General features: G+C 39.7%; 3 protein-coding genes across 3 annotated transcripts in view; 1 reads left to right on the top strand and 2 right to left on the bottom strand.

Annotated features, from left to right (window-relative positions):
- Nucleotides 1–70: 70 nt before the first annotated feature.
- srsf6b (serine and arginine rich splicing factor 6b) lies at nt 71–9705 on the bottom strand. The gene is made up of 6 exons (XM_079597615.1): nt 9464–9705; nt 7690–7862; nt 4437–4558; nt 2747–2949; nt 2584–2655; nt 71–1129 (listed from the first exon to the last, which is right to left on the bottom strand). The coding sequence occupies exons 1-6, from the start codon at nt 9568–9570 to the stop codon at nt 694–696; spliced, it is 1113 nt and encodes a 370-aa protein (XP_079453741.1). The 5' UTR covers nt 9571–9705; the 3' UTR covers nt 71–693.
- Nucleotides 9678–18299, bottom strand: acot8 (acyl-CoA thioesterase 8). Its single transcript, XM_079597617.1, has 6 exons — nt 18142–18299; nt 17130–17266; nt 16827–17052; nt 12718–12875; nt 11479–11670; nt 9678–10317 (listed from the first exon to the last, which is right to left on the bottom strand). The coding sequence occupies exons 1-6, from the start codon at nt 18273–18275 to the stop codon at nt 10202–10204; spliced, it is 963 nt and encodes a 320-aa protein (XP_079453743.1). The 5' UTR covers nt 18276–18299; the 3' UTR covers nt 9678–10201.
- A 1362-nt stretch (nt 18300–19661) lies between these two features.
- phactr3b (phosphatase and actin regulator 3b) overlaps nt 19662–25031 on the top strand; it is a 90693-nt gene continuing 85323 nt past the window's right edge. Inside the window, exon 1 of the mRNA XM_079597607.1 lies at nt 19662–19834. Coding sequence (XP_079453733.1) covers nt 19729–19834 — 106 coding nt within the window. The 5' untranslated portion in view covers nt 19662–19728. The remainder of the gene's footprint in view (nt 19835–25031) is intronic.

Below are 25031 nucleotides of genomic sequence, written 5' to 3'. Positions count from 1 at the left end.
ACCTCATATGTGAACAAAAAATAAATACCGTGCTCTTATTTCGAGAAAGAAAAAAGCAGCAACACTGGAAACCAATTAAGTGTTTATTTAACTAAAACACTGGAAAATGTCCAAAAATCCATTTAAAAATGAGATCACAGAAATCACACTGCAAGTGATGCCTTCAACTTCCTGTAAACAAATTCACAAAGACAATTCAAGATGAGCAAAAGCACTAACAGAAACAAAAAGCTTCCAGGAGAGAAAATTTTTTAAATAAAAATAAAATAAATCAGCTCAGCAAGAGACAGGAATGAATTACTATACAGTGAGGAAAGCACAGCCGGCCACTCAACTATCACATCTTGTTGACTACACCACAAAAGGACAGTTGCAAAAGTAACTCCTCAAACCTCACGCTAAAGCAAACATATGATAAGAGCATTTAAAGACGTCTCATAGCAAAGCAAGTCGAAGGGTACAAACAATGGCCTGAGCAATGCTTACAAGCACAACAGAATGACTAATTCTCATTTGACACGTCTCATGTAGGGGAGAAAAACCTTCTTGTAACGCAATCGTGTTTTCATGCAATGTTGAAAACGGCACGTTGATCAATACTACACCGGGCTCGGCCTTCTCAAGCATTAGGTGAATGTTCATAGGCTGTGAATGATCGATTAAACACTGCATTAGATGTTCCACTCAGCGCCGCTAGTCTTGAGAGGCAGACCGAGAGCGGGAGCGAGACTTGGATCGGGAAGGAGAGCGCGACGCGGAGCGTTTGCCGGGCGACTCCGACTGACGCCGGCTCTCTTTAGGGGACGGGGAACGAGAGGTCGATTTGGCCCGGTCTCCGTTCCCGTTCTCCCGCGGTGACGCGGAGCGGCTTCGGGACTTCTTACTGACGGACTTCTCCTTGGAGCGGCTTCTGGAATCTCTCTCCGACTTGGCTTTGGAGCGACTCTTGGAGCGGGATTTGCGCGCGTCAGAACGAGAGCGGGATTTCTGCGTACGCGAGCGGGAACGAGACTTCGACTTCCTGGAGCGGGACTTTGACGGGGATTTGGAGTGAGATTTTCTTCCAGACCTGGAGCGGGATTTACGTCCGGATCTGGAACGGGAGCGGCGCTTGCTGCGGGACCTTGACCTGTAAACACAGTCAGAAGATTAGACAACTACAACTAACAATTACTGGAGAAAGCCGAAAAATTAGAATACTGTGAAAAGGTTTTCATAAGCCATTAGCTATAATCATCATAATTATAACAAATAAAGGCCTGAAATATCTCACTTTACATGTAATGAGTCTATATAATATATTTAGTGGTGTGGGGTAGTGATGTGCGGGTCGTCTCATAACCCGCGGGTCGGGTTGGGGCGGGTAAAGAAATTGTCACTTTATTTGCGGGGCGGGTCACTAAAAAAAAAAAAAAAATGTCAGCCTATATTAAATATTTGGGAATATCTATTTTCATATTCTATTAGGTTATTTGATATGGTTACAATATGAAGATCGCAGCAACGTAAATTGCAAATTGTAAATTGAAAGCGGCGCGCCGAACAGCTCCAGAGGTGGAAAGTCCAGGGGTCAGAAAGTAAAAGTCCTGCCATATGTTTATTCCACCCATGAACTCAGTCAGCTGATTTCACTAATTAGTTCTATCTCCTGGCTGAAAAACTGTGCTAATTAGCAAATCCAGGTGATTGGAACAAAATACTGAGGAGGGCTTTTACTTTCTGAACCTGGACTTTCCACCTCTGAACAGCTCCCACTGCCAGCTACAAAAAAAGGAGAAATAAAAGTGGAGATGGAAGACGAGGAGAGGGAGAAATTGAGGTCGGGAATTTACATCACTAAAAGAAAAGAAGGTCAGGGTGCTAAATCTAATGTTTGGGACCGGTTCTCAGAAATAGTTGCAGCAGACAACAGCAGTATCGGCTACGTTAAGCGCAACTCGACTGAAAAAATATACAAACACGAGAGCCACAAAACGGGCACTTCCAGCCTGTCAAGACATGTTTGTGGGGGGTCTAAGAAAAAGGACGACAGTGGCACGTCTCAAAATATTACTGCTTTCCTCAAAAGTAAAGTAGTACCAGCAACCACAAGTGCATCAAGCGAGCGCACATTCAGCTCTGCTGGCCGGGTGCTGGAGTCTAGGAGAAATGGATTAAACCTCGGTACAGTGGATGGCATTCTTTTTTTGCACAGCGAACACAAAAAAGCCAAATGAACATTTCCATGTGTTAAATAAAAACAAAAGTTAATTGGTTATATGTAGCGTACTAGGTTGTAAACGGTTGCCCTATATAAATCGAAAAAAAAATGTATCCTATGATTACAAACGCTGCTTTGTAAATGTTTAAAATGTTTATCACATGATCTGATTTATGGTTCATTTCATTCATAATCGTCTGTTGTTGTCAGTTAACATGGCGATGTTTCTGCACTTTCAGGCTGTAATAAAGGCTGTTTTCATTTCCATTACAATGCATGTCTATTTAATGGTCACGGGTGCGGGCGGGTTGTAAAAATAGATACAGTGGTGCGGGGCGGGCCAAATAATTTCATAAATGCGGGGTTTTTTTCACGCATCTTACCGAGATCTGGAGCGGGAATGGCTTTGTGAACTCCTGCGGCTCCTGCTGCGAGAACGTCGCCTGCTACGAGACCTGGAAAATATAGTTAGATTCAAGAAATCTACAGAAGACATTTTTCAAACGCACAAGTAAATGAGATGAAGCTAAACACCGAAGGCCTGACCTTGACCTGCTCCCCGAGTAGGAGCGCCGGCGTCTGGGCTTGTCCTCCACCAGACGGATTTTTCTTCCGTTAATATCAGTGCCATCCAACTTGTCGATGGCTCTCTTCATGTCAGAGTGGGAGCGAAACTCGATCACGCCCTCATTGGTCCGTTCTTTGTGGGCGTCGGCATACGTCACCTCTCCAGCTTGGCGCATGAAGTCCTATAGTGAAGAACAAGCTCTTCAATTACTGATACAAAGGCTTTCCAAAGTCACTTAGTGTCAGAATAACAGTAACGACCAGAAATGAGGAAAATATAAACGTACGGGCTGTCAACTGAATTAAACTGCACATGCTAAATAAAAAGAAAACCCTTGTGAAAAAGTATTTTTCGTATTGAATGTACTTAATTTTAAACGTATATTATTTTAATTTTTTTAATTTTAAGTACTTGCAGATAATGAAATTTAAAACACTTACCGGTAAGTGCTCTTAAAGCAAATACACTAATTTTAAAGAGTACACTTTATAATGTACTGAAGTAAAATTTAACATTTTAAATCATTGTTTTAATATTTTGTTGTGACTGAAATAAGTACACTTATTTTTGATGTGTTGACTTCTAAAGTCCCACTACGATTCCATTTATATTTAGGATTTTCCTTCCAAAATGTTTGTTTGTAGTGTCAAGAAAACAGATTCGTTGTCTACAACATGGAGAAACATCCGTGAATGTCACTCACAAACATAACTAGGCAACCAGTAGCGGGAACGGCCACTAGCGACCTCACCGCCAGCCACTGGCGACCTACAGCCACAAAGTCACATGTAGTGATGAACATGAAAAATCATGAAAGAATGGTAGAAACCTCAGTTTGTTTTCATGCCAAGAGTTCAAAAGATAGCATCCATTCAATTATTTTAGAAAAAAAGCTCTGAAAATGTTTTAAATACAGAAAAATAATAATAATTCAGCATTTGTGATGTGGCAGCGAGCTATAATGCACATACGTGATCTTCTGGTGTTTCTTAGAGGATGAATTCATTTCAAAATCTGCCAAACTTCCAACACTACTTCTGAATAGGATGTCTACTTCATAAATTGTATGAAAACTGTAAAAATTATGGTTCAGATCACTCAAACCACATATGGAAATGGAGGCGCCCTTATATGGGCAGTAATGTCCACTAGTGGAGAAGTGTGGTACTGCACCCAAACTAAATCTCACTGAAAGCTCATTTCAAGAGATATCAACCTACAATTTGAAACACAACTTGTTTGATTTTTTTGCATTTTTAGAGTCCACCAGGTTTTGAAAATATATATTTTATATAAAATATGAATAATAAAAATTTGTATAAACTCAAACTTCTATAACTTTTTTTTCCTGTTTAACTAATTTATTTCACTTCTACAAAAATCTGCCAAATGTCTTCTTTTAAAACAAGACCAATCTTACATCTATATTCCAAAGCATTCTTGAATTACAACCATTTCAGTTCAGAATGTGCATTTTCATGTCTATAAAAAAAAAGGGGGGGTGCCGCTTAAGGGGTTAAAGCCGCCAATAGCGCCCCAGGTGGATAAGCCAGTTTGTGATGCAGGACAGGATAGAAAAATGTACAGGTTTCCAGCCCGAGCTGCAGGGCGAAACCAAATCGCCGGCAGATCGGGCTGGTTTACCCAGTCTACCGACAAAGTGCTTACCTTGAGGTCCTGCCAACTGCAGCGACTGGACAGGTTCTCCACTATCAGACGGTACTCCGTGCGAACCGGAGGTCCATATTTGTCTCTTCCGCTTCGGCTCCTGCTGCTATAACCACTACTGCCTTCAGACAAAAGCCAAAAGACAGCAGACAATCAGCACTGAATTAGACCCAATGCAAAGGGCGCACACAAGGCAACCTCTTCAGACATCAAACTGCATAAAGCATGATGTTGAGGAAAGTCTTCCCACCCCACCCCATTGAATAGTCACACCCAAATAAACGCACCTCAGCACCACATAGTTCTGAAGGGAACGCTTACTGTAGGATTATTAAAACTAAATCTTGACATCTGACCGCACTGGATTTGTTCAATCAGTCCTTCTGAAAGGGCCAAAGGTCGCATTGCTGGTCTTCACCCAACAGCTCAAGAACAGCAATGCTCTGAACATGAATACCACTCCAGCGACACAAGGGCGGCACAGGTTTTAACGTGAGCCCCAATTTTAAAGACAGCAAACGAGTACATGATAACCTCACAGGGCTCCAGACTAGCATTTGAGAGCAGTAGCAGCTGATCTACAGATGGTGGCGCCAGGGGGATTTAATTAAAAAAGTTACTATTTTGCGTTACCAAGTGCACTAGTAATATTACGTTTATTTCTTGGAAATGATAAAGCACTGAGCTTGAGTTGAGATGCAGATAAAATTAACTTTTAACAACATCCCAAGTTTTATAGGGAACGAGTACCATTGTTCTTCTATAGTTTCATCCTGAAATGACCGACAGCTTCAGCGATTATAAAATGAGCGCTCTTTACTTCGTGCAATTCTTCACAACTTCAATAAATTTTGTTTTTCATGAGACTGACTTTAGCTACAAAAAAATGTCCAATTTTGACAAATGTATTTCTTGATTTGATATTTTATACCTAAATATAAATTTAAAAGCAAAACGTGTGGGGAAAATGATATATTAGGGCGTGGAAATGGCCAATAAGTGCTCCTCTGCCGACATCTACTGGCTATACTGGTAATTTCTTGTCTTTTTATTTTTAAACAAAAACGTTTGTTTGCCATGTGTTAGTTTTCCTACATCTTGAAACTTTTCATTTTACAAATGGGGTCGATCTTCGATATATTAACACAATGTTTTGAGTCACTACATTAAAAATAACATTTAAACTGGATTATGTTTAGAGCTTTGAAGTGCTAGAAAGAGCGTGAAGCACTTGAAAGTCCTTGAAGTTCTCTCAAAAGGTTGTACAAACCCTGAAATGAATAAAGTAAAAATATTTGACTATTTCTGCCACAATACCATGGTTACAGTTAGGTTTACTACATTAAATCCATGGTGAATGTTGGTGATTTGTGGACCGAAAAGCCTTCTAACTTGTTCATGGCACAATGCTTCTCCTGGTTTCCACGTCAGCGCGGTTTGATCTGATATCTGTGGTTAATAACAGAATTTCGTTTTTCGAAACGTTTCTCACTAGTTCTCAGAGCAATGTTATTAATTTGGCTGCGAATAAATATGCTTTCTTAGGCTGTTTACACGGACACGATCTGAAGAGAAAACGCAAAAAGTGCCGTTGCGGTGTGTGAGATTGGATGTAGTGTGCACTCCAGGCGGCTAGGTGGCGATGTGAAGCACTGAAAGTGAAAGAGACGCTGACACAGTTTTTCATGTTTAATACAGTAAAGCTGCTGCTTTAACCCTCGTGCTCTTCACGTTTTGCTCAAAAATGACAGTTTTTTTTTTTTTTCAAATGAAATTAATGCTATATTTTAGTTTGATAATGTTTTTTTATTTTCCTGTAGTGGCGCATGCCTGTGACGAGAGCCACCGTAAGCAGATCGGTGCCTTCATGGTCTAGCAGACTTTTACGTTTTTACCCTTTAGACGGGAAAGCGATGGTGGAGCGTTTTCAAGATTTCCACTCTGGATGGGGGTTTCACTTTTTTGCGTTTTTAAGCCGCAAAAACGCTGTCGCCGTGTAAACGGAAAGTACATCCGATAAAATATTTTTACGTTTTCACCTGCGAGCGTTCTCGTGTAAACAGGGCCTTACTAGATCTCGACTCGAGTGAACCTGTTCTGAGCTTCTAAACTGAGTAGTGCGGTTTCGTTTGACGTCTCTCATATGTAACAGAAATGGCGGCTCTTATGAGTTGGGCAAAGTGGTGGTCGCACCGTCTCTCTATCAAAATCTAGTCGCACCGGCAGGAAAAATGGTCGCAGTCTGGAGCCCTGCCCTCATGAAAAGAAACAGAAGTAAAATTACAAAAAAAATGTAATAACCAAGACTACTTACATTAGATGCTGACGTTACCTGTCTACTGACAGAACAGCGACAGCAAAAGACACATAGCAAGGGAAGCCCATTGCTCTTTTTAATAAAGAAAGAAAAAAAATAAAAGGAAAAACTAGCGGGTAGCTACATATATTTGTTTAACCTGACCAATATTTCGTTCAACATAAAAACCAATGGGTTTCCTCACCATCACCCTGGTCTATTGGCAAAAGGCAGCTGTCATCATGGCTTCCGGTTAGGTCAGCCAAGGGTCAAAGGGCAAAGGTCACACACACATTGTAAGGTGAAAGCCAAGGCCAAACGGGACAGGCAGTCATCTTAGCCTCAATGGACTCGGACTCAGCCCGCACCGGACTCTTTTAAATTGAAACATCAAGGACTTTTGTTAATGTTGAATTCAGATGTAAACACAAAATCGCATCGTCACACGTCATACTGTTTACATGCCAGTGAGGCTTCAGGTTGTGGCACAAAACAAAAAAAACAACTCATTACTAAATCTATTAGCTAGAATAGATTTAGAGCTGGACCAATACAAAGTGGAAACAGCCCATCATCTGACATGTAAACATCTTTAGTCCCTAACTTTTTAGGATTACTCAAGTTATACTGCACATTCTCATGACCCCTTGGCATTTAAAAATGGGCCAAAACTACAAAAGCAAAAGGCATCTTTTAAGGGAATCCCCATTTAAAAAGGTCATCTTTCAGGACCATCTGCATTAAACAGAACATAAGACATCCCAGAAGCCTTCGATCTGGACCACAGGAACTGCAGACTTCAGAGAAATGTAGTTAGTCACTGGATGCAGGTGCAAATGCCGTCCACTGGAAATTAAAACAGTTAGGCTATTATTCACCTCCACTTTTTCCTCGTGCCTGAGAGGGGAGATAAAAAGAGAACAGGTTTGTTGAGATGATGAATGAGAGAGTACTTACTGCGGCCACCGCCCCCATAACCCCCACCGCCACCGCTACCGCCACCATCTCGGTCTCGCCGCGGTCCTCTCGCGTGCTCCACGATCACACGCTCCCCGCACAGATCTTTACCGTTCAGCTCGTACACGGCATCATCCGCGTCACGGTTGTCTTCAAACTCCACGAACCCATACCTGAAAAAAATAATAATCACACTTGGGTTTGAACTAGGGCTGGGAATCGATTAAAAAAAAAAGTAATTGCACAATATGCCGAACATAAAACATTGAATATTGATTTTTTTTTTTAAGGAAGATACACATATTCAAATGTCTTTGTGTCAGTTTATCGTTTAAAATGCCCATTTCGTGTGCGTATCCTGGGTGTTGTAATATTAAAAAGCCTAAAAGAACATTTTCGTCAAGATAGAATTGTTTTTACTTTTCATAGAAGCGTGACCTTTTCAACGTAATTGCGTATTACATGACGTCAAGAACGCGCATCACAGAAAAGAGCAAGGAGAGCATTTGTGCTTATAAAACTTAAACTTTTATTTTTGAAATGACCGAACATTTGGCTTGATAAGACCCGTATTCATCGTCTGGTGTCGTTTAAAGCCCGTTGAAGCGGCGCTGACACTGTCATCTGGACCTTGAACCGTTTGGGGCCCATTGACGTCCATTATATGGAGAAATGTTTTCATCAAAAACCTTAATTTCTTTTCGATTGAAGAAAGAGACATGGACATCTTGGATGACATCGGGGTGAGTAAATTACCAGCAAAAGTTTTTTTTAAAAAGTGAACTAATCCTTTAAGGAGACAATAGAGTATTGCGGGTACCATCAACCAATGTCCACAAAAAGGCAATGTTAGGAATCAACTATTTAAAAACAAGTGTGAAGAAATGAGTGCAGTCAGATTACGTAAAAATCTCATTAATTTTATCCATGAGGAAATTTATTTGTAACGGTATTATAAACGAGGTCAATAATTTATTGCATATGCTTTTGTTGAAGCTGTCATTATTTCAACTTATTTAAATAATCCTGCTTGAAAAGCCGAAATCATGCTGAAACTAACGTTACGTCAGGGGGGAAATAAAGTCTGACATTTAACGTTACACAAAGCCTTCGTCAAAAATGGATGCTATAAGTTATATTCCCATTAGATGAAACGTTTAGTTTAATACAATTTAAGCTGCTCGGTGTCAATATATGGCCAAAACCGGCCAGTTTTATGCACAGCACATTTTGGCAAGTTGTGCTCGGGGCTCATACTACATAATGGCAAAACAGTGTAAGAAAGAATCATATTGATATGTTACTCAAAAAAGCCGGAACTTCTTTATTTTTATTTATATATACATACACTAAAGACAAAGTGTGGGAGAACTAATGTTCCGACTTCAGGTCATCAGCACAATCTCATTTGTGCACTCTACATACAGACTTCATTTTATATTTTCTTAGATAAGTGATCATTTAGCCTACTTATTGTGCTTCAGAATCGATGCACAATGTAAAATCGTCTATACTTTAATAATCTGGTCGTATTAAAGTAACGTTAGTTCACGCGCTGAGGACAACAAATGTCCGCCATTTTGAGCACGCGGTGAGAGCCGCTGTCAGACGGATAAAAACAACAAGACACCACATTACGCATTTATACTGCCACTTAAATTCAAGTTCGCAAGCATTACGGGGCATTCAATGTCCATAAATGCATTGAAGATGTAAAGTTGGCCTCGTTATGAGACCATTGTTGTCAAGGCCGCGGCGCGCTCCACAAACTTACCCGTTCTTCAGATCGATCTCCAAAAGCTTCCCGTACCCGCTGAAAAACCTCTGTATATCTTTCTCCCGCACATGATAGCTCAGTCTGCCGACGTACACTCGCGGCATGATTAATGTTTAGTAAATATCAAACGTACGATCCCTTGTAGCTTTAATCTTTAATCACTATCGTTCTCTTCGGAATGGCCACCTAGCGGTTATAGCGGTTACGTTACCGACGTCACTTCCGGCGTCTCCTCGCGCATGTTGCAGAGTTAGCTAGACTGTTTAATATTGAATGATTATGTACTACACAACCTCAGATTGTTTATTTTAATAATACATTTTAAATACAATTTCTTGTTTACACTTAAAAATGGTCCACATTCACACCTTGCAGTGTATGAGTTTGTGTCATTAAGACTTCAAGGGTTTGTGTTAATTATACACAGCAAAGTGTGTTTAACCACATTATTCATTACACTTCATATGCAAAGACATGTCTACAACATTTTGAACAGGGTTAGCCTAAAAAGACAATAATTTTAGCACAAGGGACAAAAAAGCAAACCATGTTATGCCATTTTCTACAGACCAACAGCAATCTTAAAATTGATCGTGCATTGTTTATGTATTATTAATGTTTTTTTACAATCTATGGTTGAAATATGACAAATAATACATTATAAAAAACGTCAGCATGGCAACTATCATAAGGCATCTCAAGAATTATACTATCTAAGAGTATATTTTCAATCCTCTATAGTTTACTGTGAGAAACTGCCTTGACTCGTATCACTCCCTCTTGGGCACAAGAAGCTGCGAGAACCCCGTCCTGTCTCCACAAACGGCCCTGGACGAAGCCTCTGCTGCCGCCTGGTGGGAAATACAGGTTTATTGGACCAATGCATTAACATTAATAGTGTTTATTATCATCATATACTCATCACTACTATATTTCTATGCAAAGTTGCAATTTTAACTTATGCACAAAATTGGAATATCGCGTAAAACAGCTGCGAATCAAACAACATGCGTTCAAGAGACCAAAATCGTCACTTCCTAGCACAAAATATCTGTAATATTTGTAATAAAATGTAAGTTGCTGCATTCGGGCTCTTTTTCCCTCCATCATAAATGAGTTTGTCTCACGAAACACAATAAGCGCTGTCATGTTCTCTAGCGTTCGGATGCTGGTGTTCGGGAACGCAATCGCGTGAGAAACCGAATCATTCTGATGACAGACTTTGACTCCGGCGTTTCAGAACCTCCAAACCAACATTTGAGATGCTGCGATGTGATTGGTCCGCTGGTTAGTCCAGTTATCCAATCACAGCTGACGCTGAGGCAGAGAGGATTTTTTGTTGCGCATCAAGGGATTTATTCAGTAAATGTGTCTCTTTGTAGTTTAAATTCAACAAAATAATACACTAAATCGAGTATAATTGTTTTATCCCATAAGACGTGCATAAAGTCCCCCTGTAGTCAATAATTTTATCCCTTAAAACTCATCTTTGATCACTAAAATTACATATTTAAATGTTTTTCCTTGAAAAAAAAATCTTCATGCCTTAAAATATCTTGAATGTAACTTGACACCCTATCCTCATTTAGTATACGCGGTTCTATGAATATGCAAATTAGCCCCGCCTCCACTCACTCAGATATCCACTGGTGGACGATCACACGTTGATCTGATTGGTTACAAGGTAGTGTGTGACGTCAGAAACACCAGCGATTTCAAACCGTGTCTTTGGTTCACTGCAGTTTTAAGCAGAAAATACTCAGCAATGCTGTCGACTTATGAACTTACACATGGTTTGTCTTAAAGCAGATTAAAAACATCACATAGACATATAAACAACATTAAAAGCTGGATTTACACCACAGGGAGACTTTAAACACGTTGTCGTTTCTATTCGGCATGTTTTTGTGCGATATCCCAAAACTCACATTAAAAATCTCAGATTGAATCATGCAGGACATGATTATCTAATGAACTACATGAACCAGCAAGAATGGGTGGAAGCTGCTGACCTGACCACGGGCTCTCGCATTCGTAGAGCATCCACTCGTCTGCTCTGAATGTGCTGTGAAACCACATGGCGTGATCCAGAGAGGCGGAGAACTGGGCCCTGTGATTGGGGTACGGTAACAGTGCCGTCCCCAGGAAAGCGTAGTCCGATACATACGCTGCCACACAACAGTGCAGTTTCATGTCACCAGGTCCTAAAACACAACACATACAATATACACAATATCCAAAGTTAACACAACAGGTTTTTACTAACGATAATGACTGTACACACACAAAACAGAACTTCATTTTTGATCCGAGTTGAATTTAACAATATTTGACTCCTACAGATTGCAATGAATGACAACTGACTAGTGAATTTCCATAACTTTTTTTTTTTATTAACCCCTTAAGCGGCTCCCCCCTTTTTTTTAATAGACATGAAAATGCCCATTCCGAACTTAAATGGTTGTAATTCAAGAATGCTTTGGAATATAGATGTAAGATTGGTCTTGTTTTAAAGAAAACATTTGGCAGATTTTTGTAGAAGTGGTTATTTAGGTTAATTTTAGGTTGATATCTCAAAAAATAAGCTTTCAGTGAGATTCAGTTTTGGCGCAGTACCACACTTTTCCACTAGTTGACATTACTGCCCATCTGAGTGATCTGAACCATTATTTCTAAATTTTTTGTAATTTTTTAATATTCAGAAGTATAGGATGGTTTGGAAAAGTTTGGCAGATTTAGAAATGAATTCAACCTCTAAGAAACACAAGAAGAACACGTATGTGGGTTATGGCTCGCTGCCACATCACAAATGGTTTTTCTTTTTTTCTAAAATAATTGAATGGATGCTATCTTTTAAACTCTTGGCATGAAAACAAACTGAGGTTTCTACCATTCTTTCATGATTTTTCATGTTCATCACTATTTCAAAATAAAGGAGTATGAAAATATTCTCGTTGCAAATTGATAATTTACGGCTCCTCTGTAATTTATTTTGAAAATCAGTCACCAAATATGTAAACTAGAGATTGTAAGCTTTCAAATGATATATAGTTTGCCAAGATTAGTTTAGGTTTAGTATAGGATATCATATTACTATTTTAAATATGTAATGGCTGTGGGCCGGCCGGCCAATATAAGGGGTTAAGGGTCATAGTGACAAGCTGTTGTAAAGGTCCCATATTTGCACATTTTTTCTGAGAGTGAATTGCATCATTATAAGTGGTTTAACTATAAAGAAGTGGTTATTTTACCTATATGTCCTCTCGCTCGCACCCAGAATAACTTCTTTGGTTCCATGGCAACATGTCTATAAAAATCAGGCGGGTTGACTGGCTTGATCTCTATGGGAACTTCATCAGCAAGTATTTTATTTAGGCCCTGTCGTGTATTATCAGCCAGGTTTGGATCACTGTAAACAAAAAGAAAGTCATATAATCAGGGTTTGAAATTTTGTATACCAAAACAATGGCCGCGATTTATTTATTTTTGATACGAACAGTGGAAGAAACCTGTCGAAAGCACACTGTATGTTTGTGTTTAATCCAGGGTCTGATTTTTAATATTTTAAAAAACAGTCGTGAGTGTGTTTTTCTTCTGAATACATCATTGCCTGCCTATTGACTGATACACTGCCCTCTGGTGGACAGAACATATACAACTTAAGTTTGATGACAATATACAGTAGGTCTTACTGAAGGCATTTAGTGGTCGAAATATTATTAATAAATATTCAAATATATTCGAATATTAATAAACAAACGAACTTCGAATATGATTTTTGGGCAAAAGTCAAAGCCCTAATATATATATACAGGGGTGCACATAACTTTTTCAGTGAGTTACTCAGGTGAGGACCAGGAGGTGGGGTTTGCTGGGGTTGGGGTGGGGTTTACTCGCCCCATATGTAGCGTGGCCACAGCTGTCAATCATGACGTCACATTCCCATTTTTATAGCATAAAAATAACTAACTAAAACCAAACTTATTTAAAAAAAAAAAAAACACTTAAATTTACATCAGCGTGAAAAAAACGACCGAAAATGATAGAAAACACCTTTGGAAAAAATTAATTTGAAGTGTTATTTGATATATTAATTTGTATAAATTAATCCTTATTAAAGATATTAAAGAGCAGTGAATTTTCTCTTTTTATTTTGTTGTTTGATCAATACAAAAGTGTACAGAAGGCATTAGGTTTATTACGCACTGTCACTTTAAGACCGAGTGTGCATATCCAATTGCATGGATACACTGTACGTTCTGTAAAGACATAACCGACTGTGTTTACGTGAATTCTCTCCAGAACTGACATTTAGACATAATGTTGTGTGTATTTGTCCATTCAGACGCGAAAGAGAGCTCAATTCAGTCCTTGAACGCAGCGCGCTGCACACTTCGGGCCGTGTGTGTGTGTGTGTGTTCGCACAGAAAAACATACCGAATAAAGCTCTTTCGCGTTGTCACTCTTATTCAGATCTATCCATATGTCTGCTCTTCTCTTTCTCACAGACGTTTAAATCTTTTAACGATTTGAGACATGCATCAAGCGCATGCCAGCTCTTATGCCGCCGGTAGATCGGCACGCTACAATTCAAATTAGTGTTGTCAAAAATATCGATATTTCGATAAATATCGATACTGAAATATCTGAACGGTACCAATACTAATTTCCCGAAGTATCGATACTAGCCGAGCGGTCACTTTCACTTTCACTTCTCTCCAAAGGCGCGTTGACAAACACCACACGTGACCACGCACTCGTCTCATTCGCTCTGGTTAAATAGCAAAAGTGAAGTGAATGGAAAGATGGCGAGGGCGGCGCCCCCGCGACCGCCTTTGGTTGATTGATAAAGAACACCGCGAGTGGGCATGTCGGAGTCGGAGAATAGCGTGGACACGCGCTACACACCGCGAGCGGGCATGTCGGAGAATAGCGCAGACACACGCTTCACACTGCGAGCGGGTATGTTGGAGAATAGCGCGGACACGCGCTACACACCGCGAGCGGGCATGTTGGAGAATAGCGCGGACATGCGCTTCACACTGCGAGCTGGCTGCGGGCACCCAAAAGATTGTTTGACAATCAATAATCCCTCACATCACTCATTTTTAAAAATTATTTTATAGGTGAAAACAGACTTAAGGAACAGGCTCCAGGGGTACCATTTAGCAAGCATAGGCTACGCTCAGCATCAGGGGTGTTTGTTGTTTGTCAGACCTTTCCCCACTGCTAAAAAAATCCTAAAGGAAACACTGTAACTCTTCTCATTTTAACTTTTCTGAAACATAAACCTAGATGGCCTAGTATTGTTGTTGAAATGAGTCTGTGTTGTCTCGTTTTTTCACCGTAATTCTTAAAGTTAACATAATCTGACTGAGGAATCAGTAAATATTTTAACTGTGGTCAAATGTAAATTAACTTGTGCCTATTTAACTTTATTCAGAAAATTATTATTTAATTCTGCAATGTGCCTTCATTAGCGATTATCATCAATTTGATTACACAGATATTAATTAAACTAACAGCTAGACAATGGCATCTCTGAATTCAATAATGAAATGCCTTTAACTGAAAATTTTATGTTTAATCTTATTATTATACATTACTGACACTCTATCCTCCAATTTGATCCTGTTAAGTGCTTTTTTGTTACAGTAGGCTATATTTTAATCTTTGATTACAGTAGGTTATACAAATACAACGGGTAATGTTACCCCTGGTCCAATTAAAAAATATTAACAAGAACTCAGGACATTTTTGTTCATGTAAAATGTACCTCATTGTCATGTTCTAGACTTGTTATATTTAGCTTTAAATAAAAAAAATATCCCCTTAATATAGTGGCAGTTTTTCTCTCTGTGGTATCGAAAATGGTATCGAATATCGATATTTTTCAAGGTATCGTATCGAAGTTAGAAATTCTAGTATCGTGACAACACTAATTCAAATGTGCGCATCTTCCACAAACGCAAATCAGTTCTGACTGGATCACTTCCCCAATCGTCCCTCCCTAACATTTCCGTCTAGTTTTTATTCATTGACGAAAATGTCAAGGTCGTCATTTAAAACGGGTTTTTATTGAAAATGTCATGGTCGTCATTTAAAACGGGTTTTTATTTAGTTATCGTCTCGTTTTCGTCTGTGAAAAAATTAAATGAACGCTGCTAGGTTGCATTTTGGCGACAGTTACCATTAAAGTACGCAAAGGCGCGTAGTAACACAAGTGGCATTACACATTCCTGATTTTTGTCGTGCATGCGTACCTGCGTACCAGTTATGTGCACCCCTGTATATATATATATTAGGGGTGTAACGGTACGCAAAAATCACGATTCGGTACGTACCTCGGTTTTAAAGTCACGGTTCGGTTCATTTTCGGCACAGTAAGGGAAAGAAATGCAAAACATTAAACTGCTGGTTGTTTACTATAAACTTTTTTTTAACAATTTGTTTACACTTTTATAAACACACTTTTTAATAAAATATAACGTTAGGCTAATAAATAAAAAAGATATAAAATAAAAAAAGAATAAGAAATAAAATACTGCTGCAAAGTTCTCCACTAAATAAAATACTCTCAAACCAATATTGGCCGTGACGCTAGCTAGCGAGAGGCTGGGCTAAAGCGAGCGTGCCGTGTATGTGGTGATCTTTACTTATGCGATATTTATGTCCGAGCCCGACCCGAGAGTTAAAGTCCAATTTTTTTTCTCATACTAATGACACGTACGTTTGTTTGTTTGGAAAGCCCGCTTTTAACAGAAAGGCATTCAGAAATGACCACAGATGAGTGCATCAGCGCTCTTAACACAGGCGCGCTTGCATATTTCCGCACACAGGAAGACAGATGTTATGGTAATGTATTTGAATCACAAAAACGATTAATCAGATTTAATCAGTGCAACGCGGAGACCTTCCGACACTTAATATGTTCGTGTGGAAACTCGGAATTGACGCATGTTCCGCACACAAAACTAGCCTAATTTACGTGAAAGATTGCATTCGGTGCGCATGTGCACCGTACCGAAACGGTCCGGTACGAATACATGTACCGTTACACCCCTAATATAAAAGTCCGTAGTTTTTCCTCTTTGTCGCCATCTCTGTTCGAAATCTGCAATTGCAGTTATCTGTGGAATTATCAGCTTTACGTGGGTTGTGCCCCAAAAAGTTACGGACTGCAGCTTTAATCTGGTTTATTGTTCTATGTTTGGCTAGTAGAAGTTCTGAATGGCCGGTCACTTAAAAATTTAGTAGCCAAATTGACCGGTGGGTGAAAAAGTAAATTTCAAACCCTGCATATAATATATGACTTATAATTATAATTCACTATGGGAAACACACAGTGTTGTGCTGAGACCTGAGGTAGCGCTGAATGAGCTCCTCGACGGTGAGCAGTGTGTCGGGCGGAGGGACGGTGGGCATGATGAACTGATGCTCCAGTGGACTCGGCTGCTGCGTGTGGAACGACGCCTGGCAGATCAGGATGGGCTGACCGTGCTGAACGGCTTTCACAGATCGCACGCTGAAGCTGCGGCCATCCCGAGTCCTCTCCACCTGGTACAGCACAGGTACCTTCGGGTCCCCTGAACACACAATTGTTGAGGAATAAACGGGAAAACCAAACTTTCCAGATGTGTGACTGGATAACATCCGAGTTTACCTGCTCTCACAAAGTAGCAGTGCAGTGAATGAGCGTAGAGATGTTCACTGACTGAATTAGCAGCGGCGACAAGAGCCTGTCCAACAATCTGGCCACCGAAAAGGCGTTTAGTGCGGGGAACCCAGTGATGTGTCCCTCTGTAAGAAAAACAACAACATGGTAATACCACGGTACCTTTTGTTAGTTTAGAAGCCCAGCTAACAGAAATATATTTTCATAAAGCTCCTATTGAAGGGTTAGTTCACCCTTGAATATGAAAATGATCCCATAATTTATCATTCTAGGTGTATGTGACTTTCTTCATTTAGCCGAACACAATCAGAGTTATATTAGAAAATATCCTGGCTCTTCCCAGCTTTATAAAGTTATAAATATGGGCATTTTTCTAACAAAAATGCATCACTTCGGTTCAGAAGGCCTTTATTAACCCCCTGGAACCGTATGGATTACTTACTTTTATGATGGATGAATGAATGCGCTGTTGGGTCCCATTCACTCCCATTATAAATCTTGGAAGAGCGGAGATATTTTTTAACAATGCAGATTGTGTTTTGCTGAAAGAAGAAAAGTCATAAACACCTAGGATGGCTTAAGGATGATTTAATTAGATTATGGAATAATTTTGATTTTGGGTGAACTAACCCTTTAAAACGTTATTTCTGAATGTTCGCAGAAAGTTTAAAACATTCCAGTTTGAATGTTCCAGTTTCTTAAATGTTTTAAAAAGGTTGTTTTCTTAAATACGAATGTTAAGGGAACATTCCATTTTAGAATTTTGCAAACATTATTGGAATGCTACTTTTGAATGTTCTATGAAGGTTCTGAAACAAGATGTTACATTTATAGAACGTTAGAAGAACGTCCAACTAAACCGTTTCAGAAAAATAAAAAAACCTTCCAAGTTTTTGTGCTGACGTTTTGAGAGCATAAGATAAGATAACTCACTGGAAGTATGTTACTGGTGCTAAGTAAATCTAATAGACTCAATATTTTGAAAAATACATTTGTTTACCTGTACAGGTCGGTGTCGAGCTTTTCTAAATTCAAAACACTTGTAACCAGAACACTTCTGAGATCAGCTTCACCTGAATTAGACATATGGTTTACTACAATGTCATCTCGAGATTCACTACCGCGTTCAGCCATATTTACGGTATCTGTGTGGACTGGTGGACTGATCTTCTGAATCGATTCAAAAGCTTTTTAACGATTCATTTGCGTTTAACGATTCACTGCCCACCTGCCGTGCTTAAAACGTTTTAGTAATTTTTCTTGGTAAATATTTCCACGTATTGTTGTATTTGTGCATATAAATGAAAATGATTACATTAGTAATGGTAGAAATCAGTTCTGAATCGTTGAATCAATTGAATTGTGATTCACTGTTCTGAGCTTAGAAGGAGAAACTCCGCACGCTGAGGACATCTGCTGGCCACATGAGTCGGTACAGCATTTCAAATGAATCATAACATTTGCATATGAGTGCTATTTTTACAGAAACATAAATAAGTCCGCAACGTCCTTAAATATTTTAATTAATGAATATTTGTAGAAGATGTAGAACCCAGTGATATAGGTTATAAAGTTATATAACAAGCGAGTAATATAGCTATACATTTTTTTTTAAAAAGGGTGTTGTGCTAATACTTGTTTCATACAGCCACTCGTTAAACCGGTATCTAAATATCAGAAAAATATCAGTCCGGCTTTTCTATGTAAAATCTGCTGCATTTCCCTGTGCTGTGTTTTGGTGGGAAGACTTAGTTGATCGATACGCAATTTAAAATCACTGCTGATCAGCCCTAATTTCTTTGAATCAGTCTGATCTGATCGATTATATCAGACTGTTCTTGCTTTAATGCTTGATAAAATTGTGGCCTCTCATGATCACCAGATGTGTGTGTGGCTCCACTATCATAAAGAGCCCACAAGAGGGCATCACATGTTAATCATTCACGAGTTCCTCTGAAATCACAGTCTCTTGAATGAGCATGTCAAATAACACTGATTATATGACATATCACGCTTTTTATATAGAGCTAAACGACACGTTCACCTTATATAAAACCAAGATGGATGCCAAAACACATGAATTCTTGATTAACATATTAAAATACACTAACATGACTTGATATGCAATCCATACATTAAATAGCTGTACACTAAAAAAGGCTGGGTTGTTTCAACCCAATTTTGGGTCAAATATGGACAAACCCAAACGTTTTAAAAATTTTAAAAATTTTATGTAAAAATGTAACCCAACGGCTGGGTTTGTCCATATTTGACCCAAAATTGGGTTGAAACAACGCAGCATTTTTTTAGAGTGTAGCAATGAGATGTTTGATTTAAAACAATAAATGAATAAAACAATACCTAATAACATAATAAATCCCAATAATAATGATGATCTGGTCCCCCCAGATGTGCCTGGCTCCCCCATCATCATCATCATCAGCACGCGCGCGCACATGCACGCGCACGCGCGCTCTCCTCCTCCAGCGCTGCTGTTGCTGTCAAACTGAATCACATCCATCGCTCGCTGCTCATATTCCCGCACGCAGATTGGCTTCTCTGTGTTTTATGGTGTGTTCTCATCTCCATGGCCACATCAGAGGCACCAGGAGATCGCGTTGTGCAGAGAGGAAGATCTCGAAGTGACCCGAGCATCATTACCGACACGCGTGTCGTTTACACGAACAGCACAGGTGAGGATATATGTGTGTGTGTGTGTGTGTGTGTATCTGCATAGCTGTCTGACTGTACCACTGCGCACGGAGAAGCAGCTGCAGTTTTCCGAGAAACCACAGCGCTGGCATGACTGGCATGATGTCTTTGCACATGCATCGCTGATGAAATATATCATTGACATGTTCATGCTCGTGCACTGCGAATGTGTTGAGGTGCTGATGCTGCGGTGACGCGCAGGGCTTCCCCGTGACTGATGGATCGGCACATCCATGATGAGCTCGTCTCAGTGTAAACCTGAAGAGCTTCAGTCTCTGCGTTTGCCCAGTCACAGCTGTGAATCACTGTCTTTGACTGACCTTTAGTTACACTGAGGAATATGCAGTAGATTGAGATTCGTGCGGCAGCTGAAGGACGAATGAACGAAGGATGAATCACTATTTCAAGTTGTAACAAAGTGTTTGCAATGGCTTTATTAAAGAGGATGAATGCAATAAGCCGAGACAGGCCTAATCTATCACAAATATCCTTTCCAATAAGTGCAAATTGGAGTTTTTAATTCTTGCTTCTAGTTCTGTGGTGGTGAAAAAAAGGCATTAGTAGGCTATTTTTTATTTATTTCTACAAACTTATGTGCATCCCTTTCTATTCGAGCGTGGAAACTCTTCACCCTGAACGGCTAAAGTGGGATTAGTGATTGAAATGTGTTAAAAGCCCTTTGTTTGGACACAGACAGGTGGTGGACATTTATCCTTGGATCACTGTCCCAGTAATACATGTTGACATATTGCACACTTTCCCCAATGATGATGTGCAATGTTAATATCTGCTGATCGAAACCTTATTTATGTCCTCCTGTATATGTTTGTTATGTGTCTGCTTGTTGCTTGTGGTGTTGCATTATGTGACGCTGATGTATCTTAATATTACCGCTTGACCTGTAAAGTGAAAATAAGAGAAAACATTGTCAACACTTTCTCAATCTGGCAAACCCATTGTGAAGAAGAAGTGTGCTTAAATATACTGAATGTGCACTTAGTGTACCTCAAGATAATGGTAATGAAATATACGGCCACTTTAAACTTTCAAAAGTGCACTTTTTTTGTAATAATTTAAAGTACTTTTTTACAGGTTTAATAATAGTACACTTATTTAGATGTGTTCATATAGCACATGAAAAGTGCTCGATTATAAAATGAATGTAGTGTTTTTTTAATATTTAAAGTTCACATATTTTAAGTTGCAACTTTATCATTACAAATGTATAATTACAAATATGTTCAAATGCAAGACACAAGTTTCAGTTGTAATGACATTGAAGTCGCCTATATTGTAATATATCATAAATGCTGATCAGTGCATTAAGCAGCACACTAACATATTTCAATAACAAGAGAAGTAATTATGAAATTGCTGTATGTTTATGCAAATTAAATTACATATAAATATATAAATTAGACCTAAGTGGGTTAAAAATATCTCTAAAGCATTTAATATAAATTCTAACTATTATACATTTTCATTGAATTGCAATTAACTTCCATTTAAGTGTCCGAAAACAATACATTCACTTGGCACTTAAGTATATATTTTAAAGTATACATTTAAAAAAATATATTTCCATAAGCATTCTTTTTAAAATTATGCTAAAGTTTTTACTTTTACTTTATGCAATAAGTTTGTGTTTACAATTTAACAACAATCAGCACTTTTGAAAGAACTTATTTGCCGAATTTCAGTGGCTTCAAAACTCCTGTCATGAAACGTAGTATTATCAGAAAGGACTGATTCACACCAACAAAAGTAATTTTTATCAAATCAAACTGCACATTTTCACTTTTGCGGTGTTTCGGCATGGATCTGACAGGAACACACACTGATAAAAGCATTGAATACCTGTGAGTACATTAAAGCACAATGTACCGTACATCTTTGGAAGATACTCAAGAGATTGACTCAAGCGCTACAACACTGCTTGTTAAGGTCGACAATACATTGAGTTGTGCTTCTCAAACAAGAACTAATGTGGGCGGGGCTTGATTTTGTCCGTGAGGAATTGATTGGATGGTTGTGGTTTGCTATTGGTGGATCTCATGTGAGTGACAGGTTGCCCCGCCCTCGTCATCAGACAAGAGACTCAGCATCCAGTGAAATATAAAATACTGCACAATATGGGCCCTATCTTGCACCCAGCGCAATTGACTTTGTACACGACGCATGTATCATTCCTATTCTGCACCCGCGCACTTTTCCCTCCACAGACGCATGTCGGTAAATTATGGAATGAACTTGCGCTCGCGGGGGCGGTTCAGCGCAAAGAGGAGCGTGTTCCGGCGCAAACGTTCCCTGGTGATATTCTGCAGTTTCTGAAAACAACTCCTCCACTGACCAGGAGAAACCCAGTCTAAAGACAGCGGCGCGTTGCGCGTGTTAGTCATATGGTATTTTAAGGGTCGAGTGCTTGGCCATAATGTAGCGTGTGAACAACACACACACTTTGATTCTCTAATATAAACAGACGCAGCAGTTTTCATTTTTGCAAAAAATATTACCACACGAGGGAAATCATTGTTGTGTCCGTGAAGATGTGAAAAGAATCTATCTAAATAAAAAATAAATAAATCTAGATTAGGCAACACATTTACCCAAATAATACGCCTGTTTAACCGAAGCTAATGTGTGTGTGTTTCTCCCATCATCCCCAATGTCACTTCTCTGTGTTTTACGGCCCTGACGAGAGCGTCGGTCTCCTCGGCTGTGAACCGCTCCTGGCGTGCGCCGGCAAACCCGCCGTTATAATAGCAATCCGCCGTGGAACAAGCGCGCCGGCTCTTAAAGGGAATGTGAGAGGACGCTCTGATTGGTTTATTTCACGTTACGCCCAAACCACACCTATGAGTAATGAAGCGACTTCAGACCAACACATTTTAGATTTGCGTCGGGCGCAAGAGTCGTTTATCCCGCCGGTATAATAGCAACAGCGCCGGGATCCGCCCACACAGTTACTTGCGCTTTGCACTTTGACACTTGCGTTTCAGAGCGTTACAATAGGGCCCTAAATGTGTTTTTAGATTGTGATCAGTTTTTTCTCCTAGAAAGACGCATCAGTCCATATAATCATGTCACTGCACATCAGAATATTGGCACAAGCTGCATAACAAATTGCGACATGGCAGAGACGCCACTTTCTCCTCGACGAAGCCTTTCATCCGTCGCACACACACCCACACACACACATACACACACACACACACACACACACACACACACACACACTGCGGCTTTGATCTCGCCTCTCGAGCTGCTCTTCAGACACAGAGCCAAAGACAGATACAGTATAAGAGGACACACACATGGAGTCTCCTACAGACGAGCATCAGCTGCACACACACTCGTGACGTGCTTTGCCATGCAGGAATGGAGGGTTTAGGGTTGAAGAGGGGGTGTATCTGCACAGATGTTGCCCACACTAACTAACCGTTGACCTGTTAGTCACACGTTCTCCAGCCCGTCCGCAGTGCCGATGTAAGGCCGTTCCTCCACACGGTGGGCCGGCGAAGGCTCTGTTAAACTGAAGCTCGGAGCCGATGACTGGACACACTGACTCATCAGGAGCAGTTCATACTGTAATTTACACTGACATTCATGCGTCTCAAATGGATCATCTGGGAAATGTCGTATTGTATTCGGTGTATGGAATAGGGATGACATATTTTTGTAGGCCCAAATCTGGAAACAAGTTGCATTTTAGCAATTTCGGTTCCGTCATGAGTTGTTTTTCTAGCAAGGTTCTCTCAAAGTTATGAACAAACATTTTTTTAATAGTTTGTACAGATTGTACAGTAAAAGTAATAGAATGTCTGTTCAGAGTTATCCGGTCTTTAATACGCATTTTTAAAGCATTAGCACAAACACTTTATTTATACATCGCTCATGGAATGTTTTTTTCCTCGGAAACATTTTAATTGGACATTTGTCTAATGTTTTTACTACACTGTAAAATCTAATTAGTTAGAAAAAGCATGTGATAAAGCAACTGATTGCCTTAAAGTGATAATAATCTGTAATCAATCATTGTATACCTTAAAAACTCATCTTTAATCACTAAAATTATATGTAAAAAAAAAATTCCTTGAAAGAAAATTCTTCATGCCTTAAAATATCTTGAATGTAACTCGACACCCTCGCCTCATTTAGTATGTGCGGTGCTATGGATATGCAAATGAGCCCCGCCTCCACTCACTCACTCACTCAGAGATCCACTGGTTGACGATCACACGTTGATCTGATTGGTTACAAGGTAGTGTGTGACGTCAGAAACACCAGCGATTTCAAACTGTGTTTTTGAGACTGTCTTTGGTTCACTGCAGTTTTAAGCAGAAAATACTCAGCAATGCTGTCGACTTATGAACTTACACATGGATTGTCTTCAAGCAGATTAAAAACACCACATAGACACATAAACAACATTAAAAACTGGATTTTCACCACAGGGAGACTTTAATAAAATGGACATTTAGAGAGAACATTAATTCTATACGTAGACGGACATCTTTAACTCGCGTCTCGTGTCTTTTGCAGGATCTTGTCCATGACAAAGCGGTCTAAAAACTTTTTCGTGAGAGTCGGCTGTCGGGCGTTTTTGAGCATCGTCGACCTATTATTATTTTTGTCTGATCCGCACCATTGTCTCTAGTCGGACACCGTCAGTGTTTTTTGGACCAAATTCTGCATGTTGAATCACCGTCGGCAAGAGAGAGAACTCTGATTGGCTGTTCAGCTTGAGAACGAGTCAGTGCATGAGAACACACATGCGAGTTGACAGTCTCCTTTAGTCCTTTTGGTGTGTTCAAGCACAGCTTTCTGGCCGACGAGAGGCGACAACACAGTCAGCTTCCATCGCCGCCAGTTCTTTGACGTCCGCTCGGTGTGTCCCGGCCTGTAGAACATATTTGTGTGAGCTGGTACTTGTTGTGAGAAGGGCGGTTGCTAACAAGTGAACGGGACTACAGAGGTTTGTCATGGACATTAAACATCATCAGATGAACAGGTAAACTCATCCACTAACTAGTCGCTTTCACCGCCCCGTTGTGTTTATAATCGCTCCTGCAAACTATTCCAACTCAAACTTTCAGAGAAAATACAAGTCGTCAGAAACTTAATGATGGTGACGTTGAACACTGAAAAAAAAGTGTGTTGGATTTACATGATTTAATT

The sequence above is a fragment of the Phoxinus phoxinus genome (genome assembly GCF_949152265.1).
Source record: "Phoxinus phoxinus genome assembly, chromosome: 22".
In the NCBI taxonomy this organism is placed as follows: Eukaryota; Metazoa; Chordata; class Actinopteri; order Cypriniformes; family Leuciscidae; genus Phoxinus; species Phoxinus phoxinus.
This window is presented reverse-complemented; position numbering and strand designations above follow the sequence as displayed.

Excerpts from the sequence above, each read along its gene's own strand:
- srsf6b (XM_079597615.1), bottom strand. The coding sequence starts at position 9,570 with ATGCCGCGAGTGTACGTCGGCAGACTGAGCTATCATGTGCGGGAGAAA. Across the intron at positions 4,559-7,689 it reads TTATGGGGGCGGTGGCCGCA|GCAGTAGTGGTTATAGCAGC; the intron begins GTAAGTACTCTC and ends TTTTGTCTGAAG. Across the intron at positions 2,950-4,436 it reads GCAGTTGGCAGGACCTCAAG|GACTTCATGCGCCAAGCTGG; the intron begins GTAAGCACTTTG and ends TCTTCACTATAG.
- acot8 (XM_079597617.1), bottom strand. The coding sequence starts at position 18,275 with ATGGCTGAACGCGGTAGTGAATCTCGAGATGACATTGTAGTAAACCAT. Across the intron at positions 17,053-17,129 it reads CTGCTACTTTGTGAGAGCAG|GGGACCCGAAGGTACCTGTG; the intron begins GTAAACTCGGAT and ends TTGTGTGTTCAG. Across the intron at positions 12,876-16,826 it reads CTCATTCAGCGCTACCTCAG|TGATCCAAACCTGGCTGATA; the intron begins GTCTCAGCACAA and ends TTTTGTTTACAG.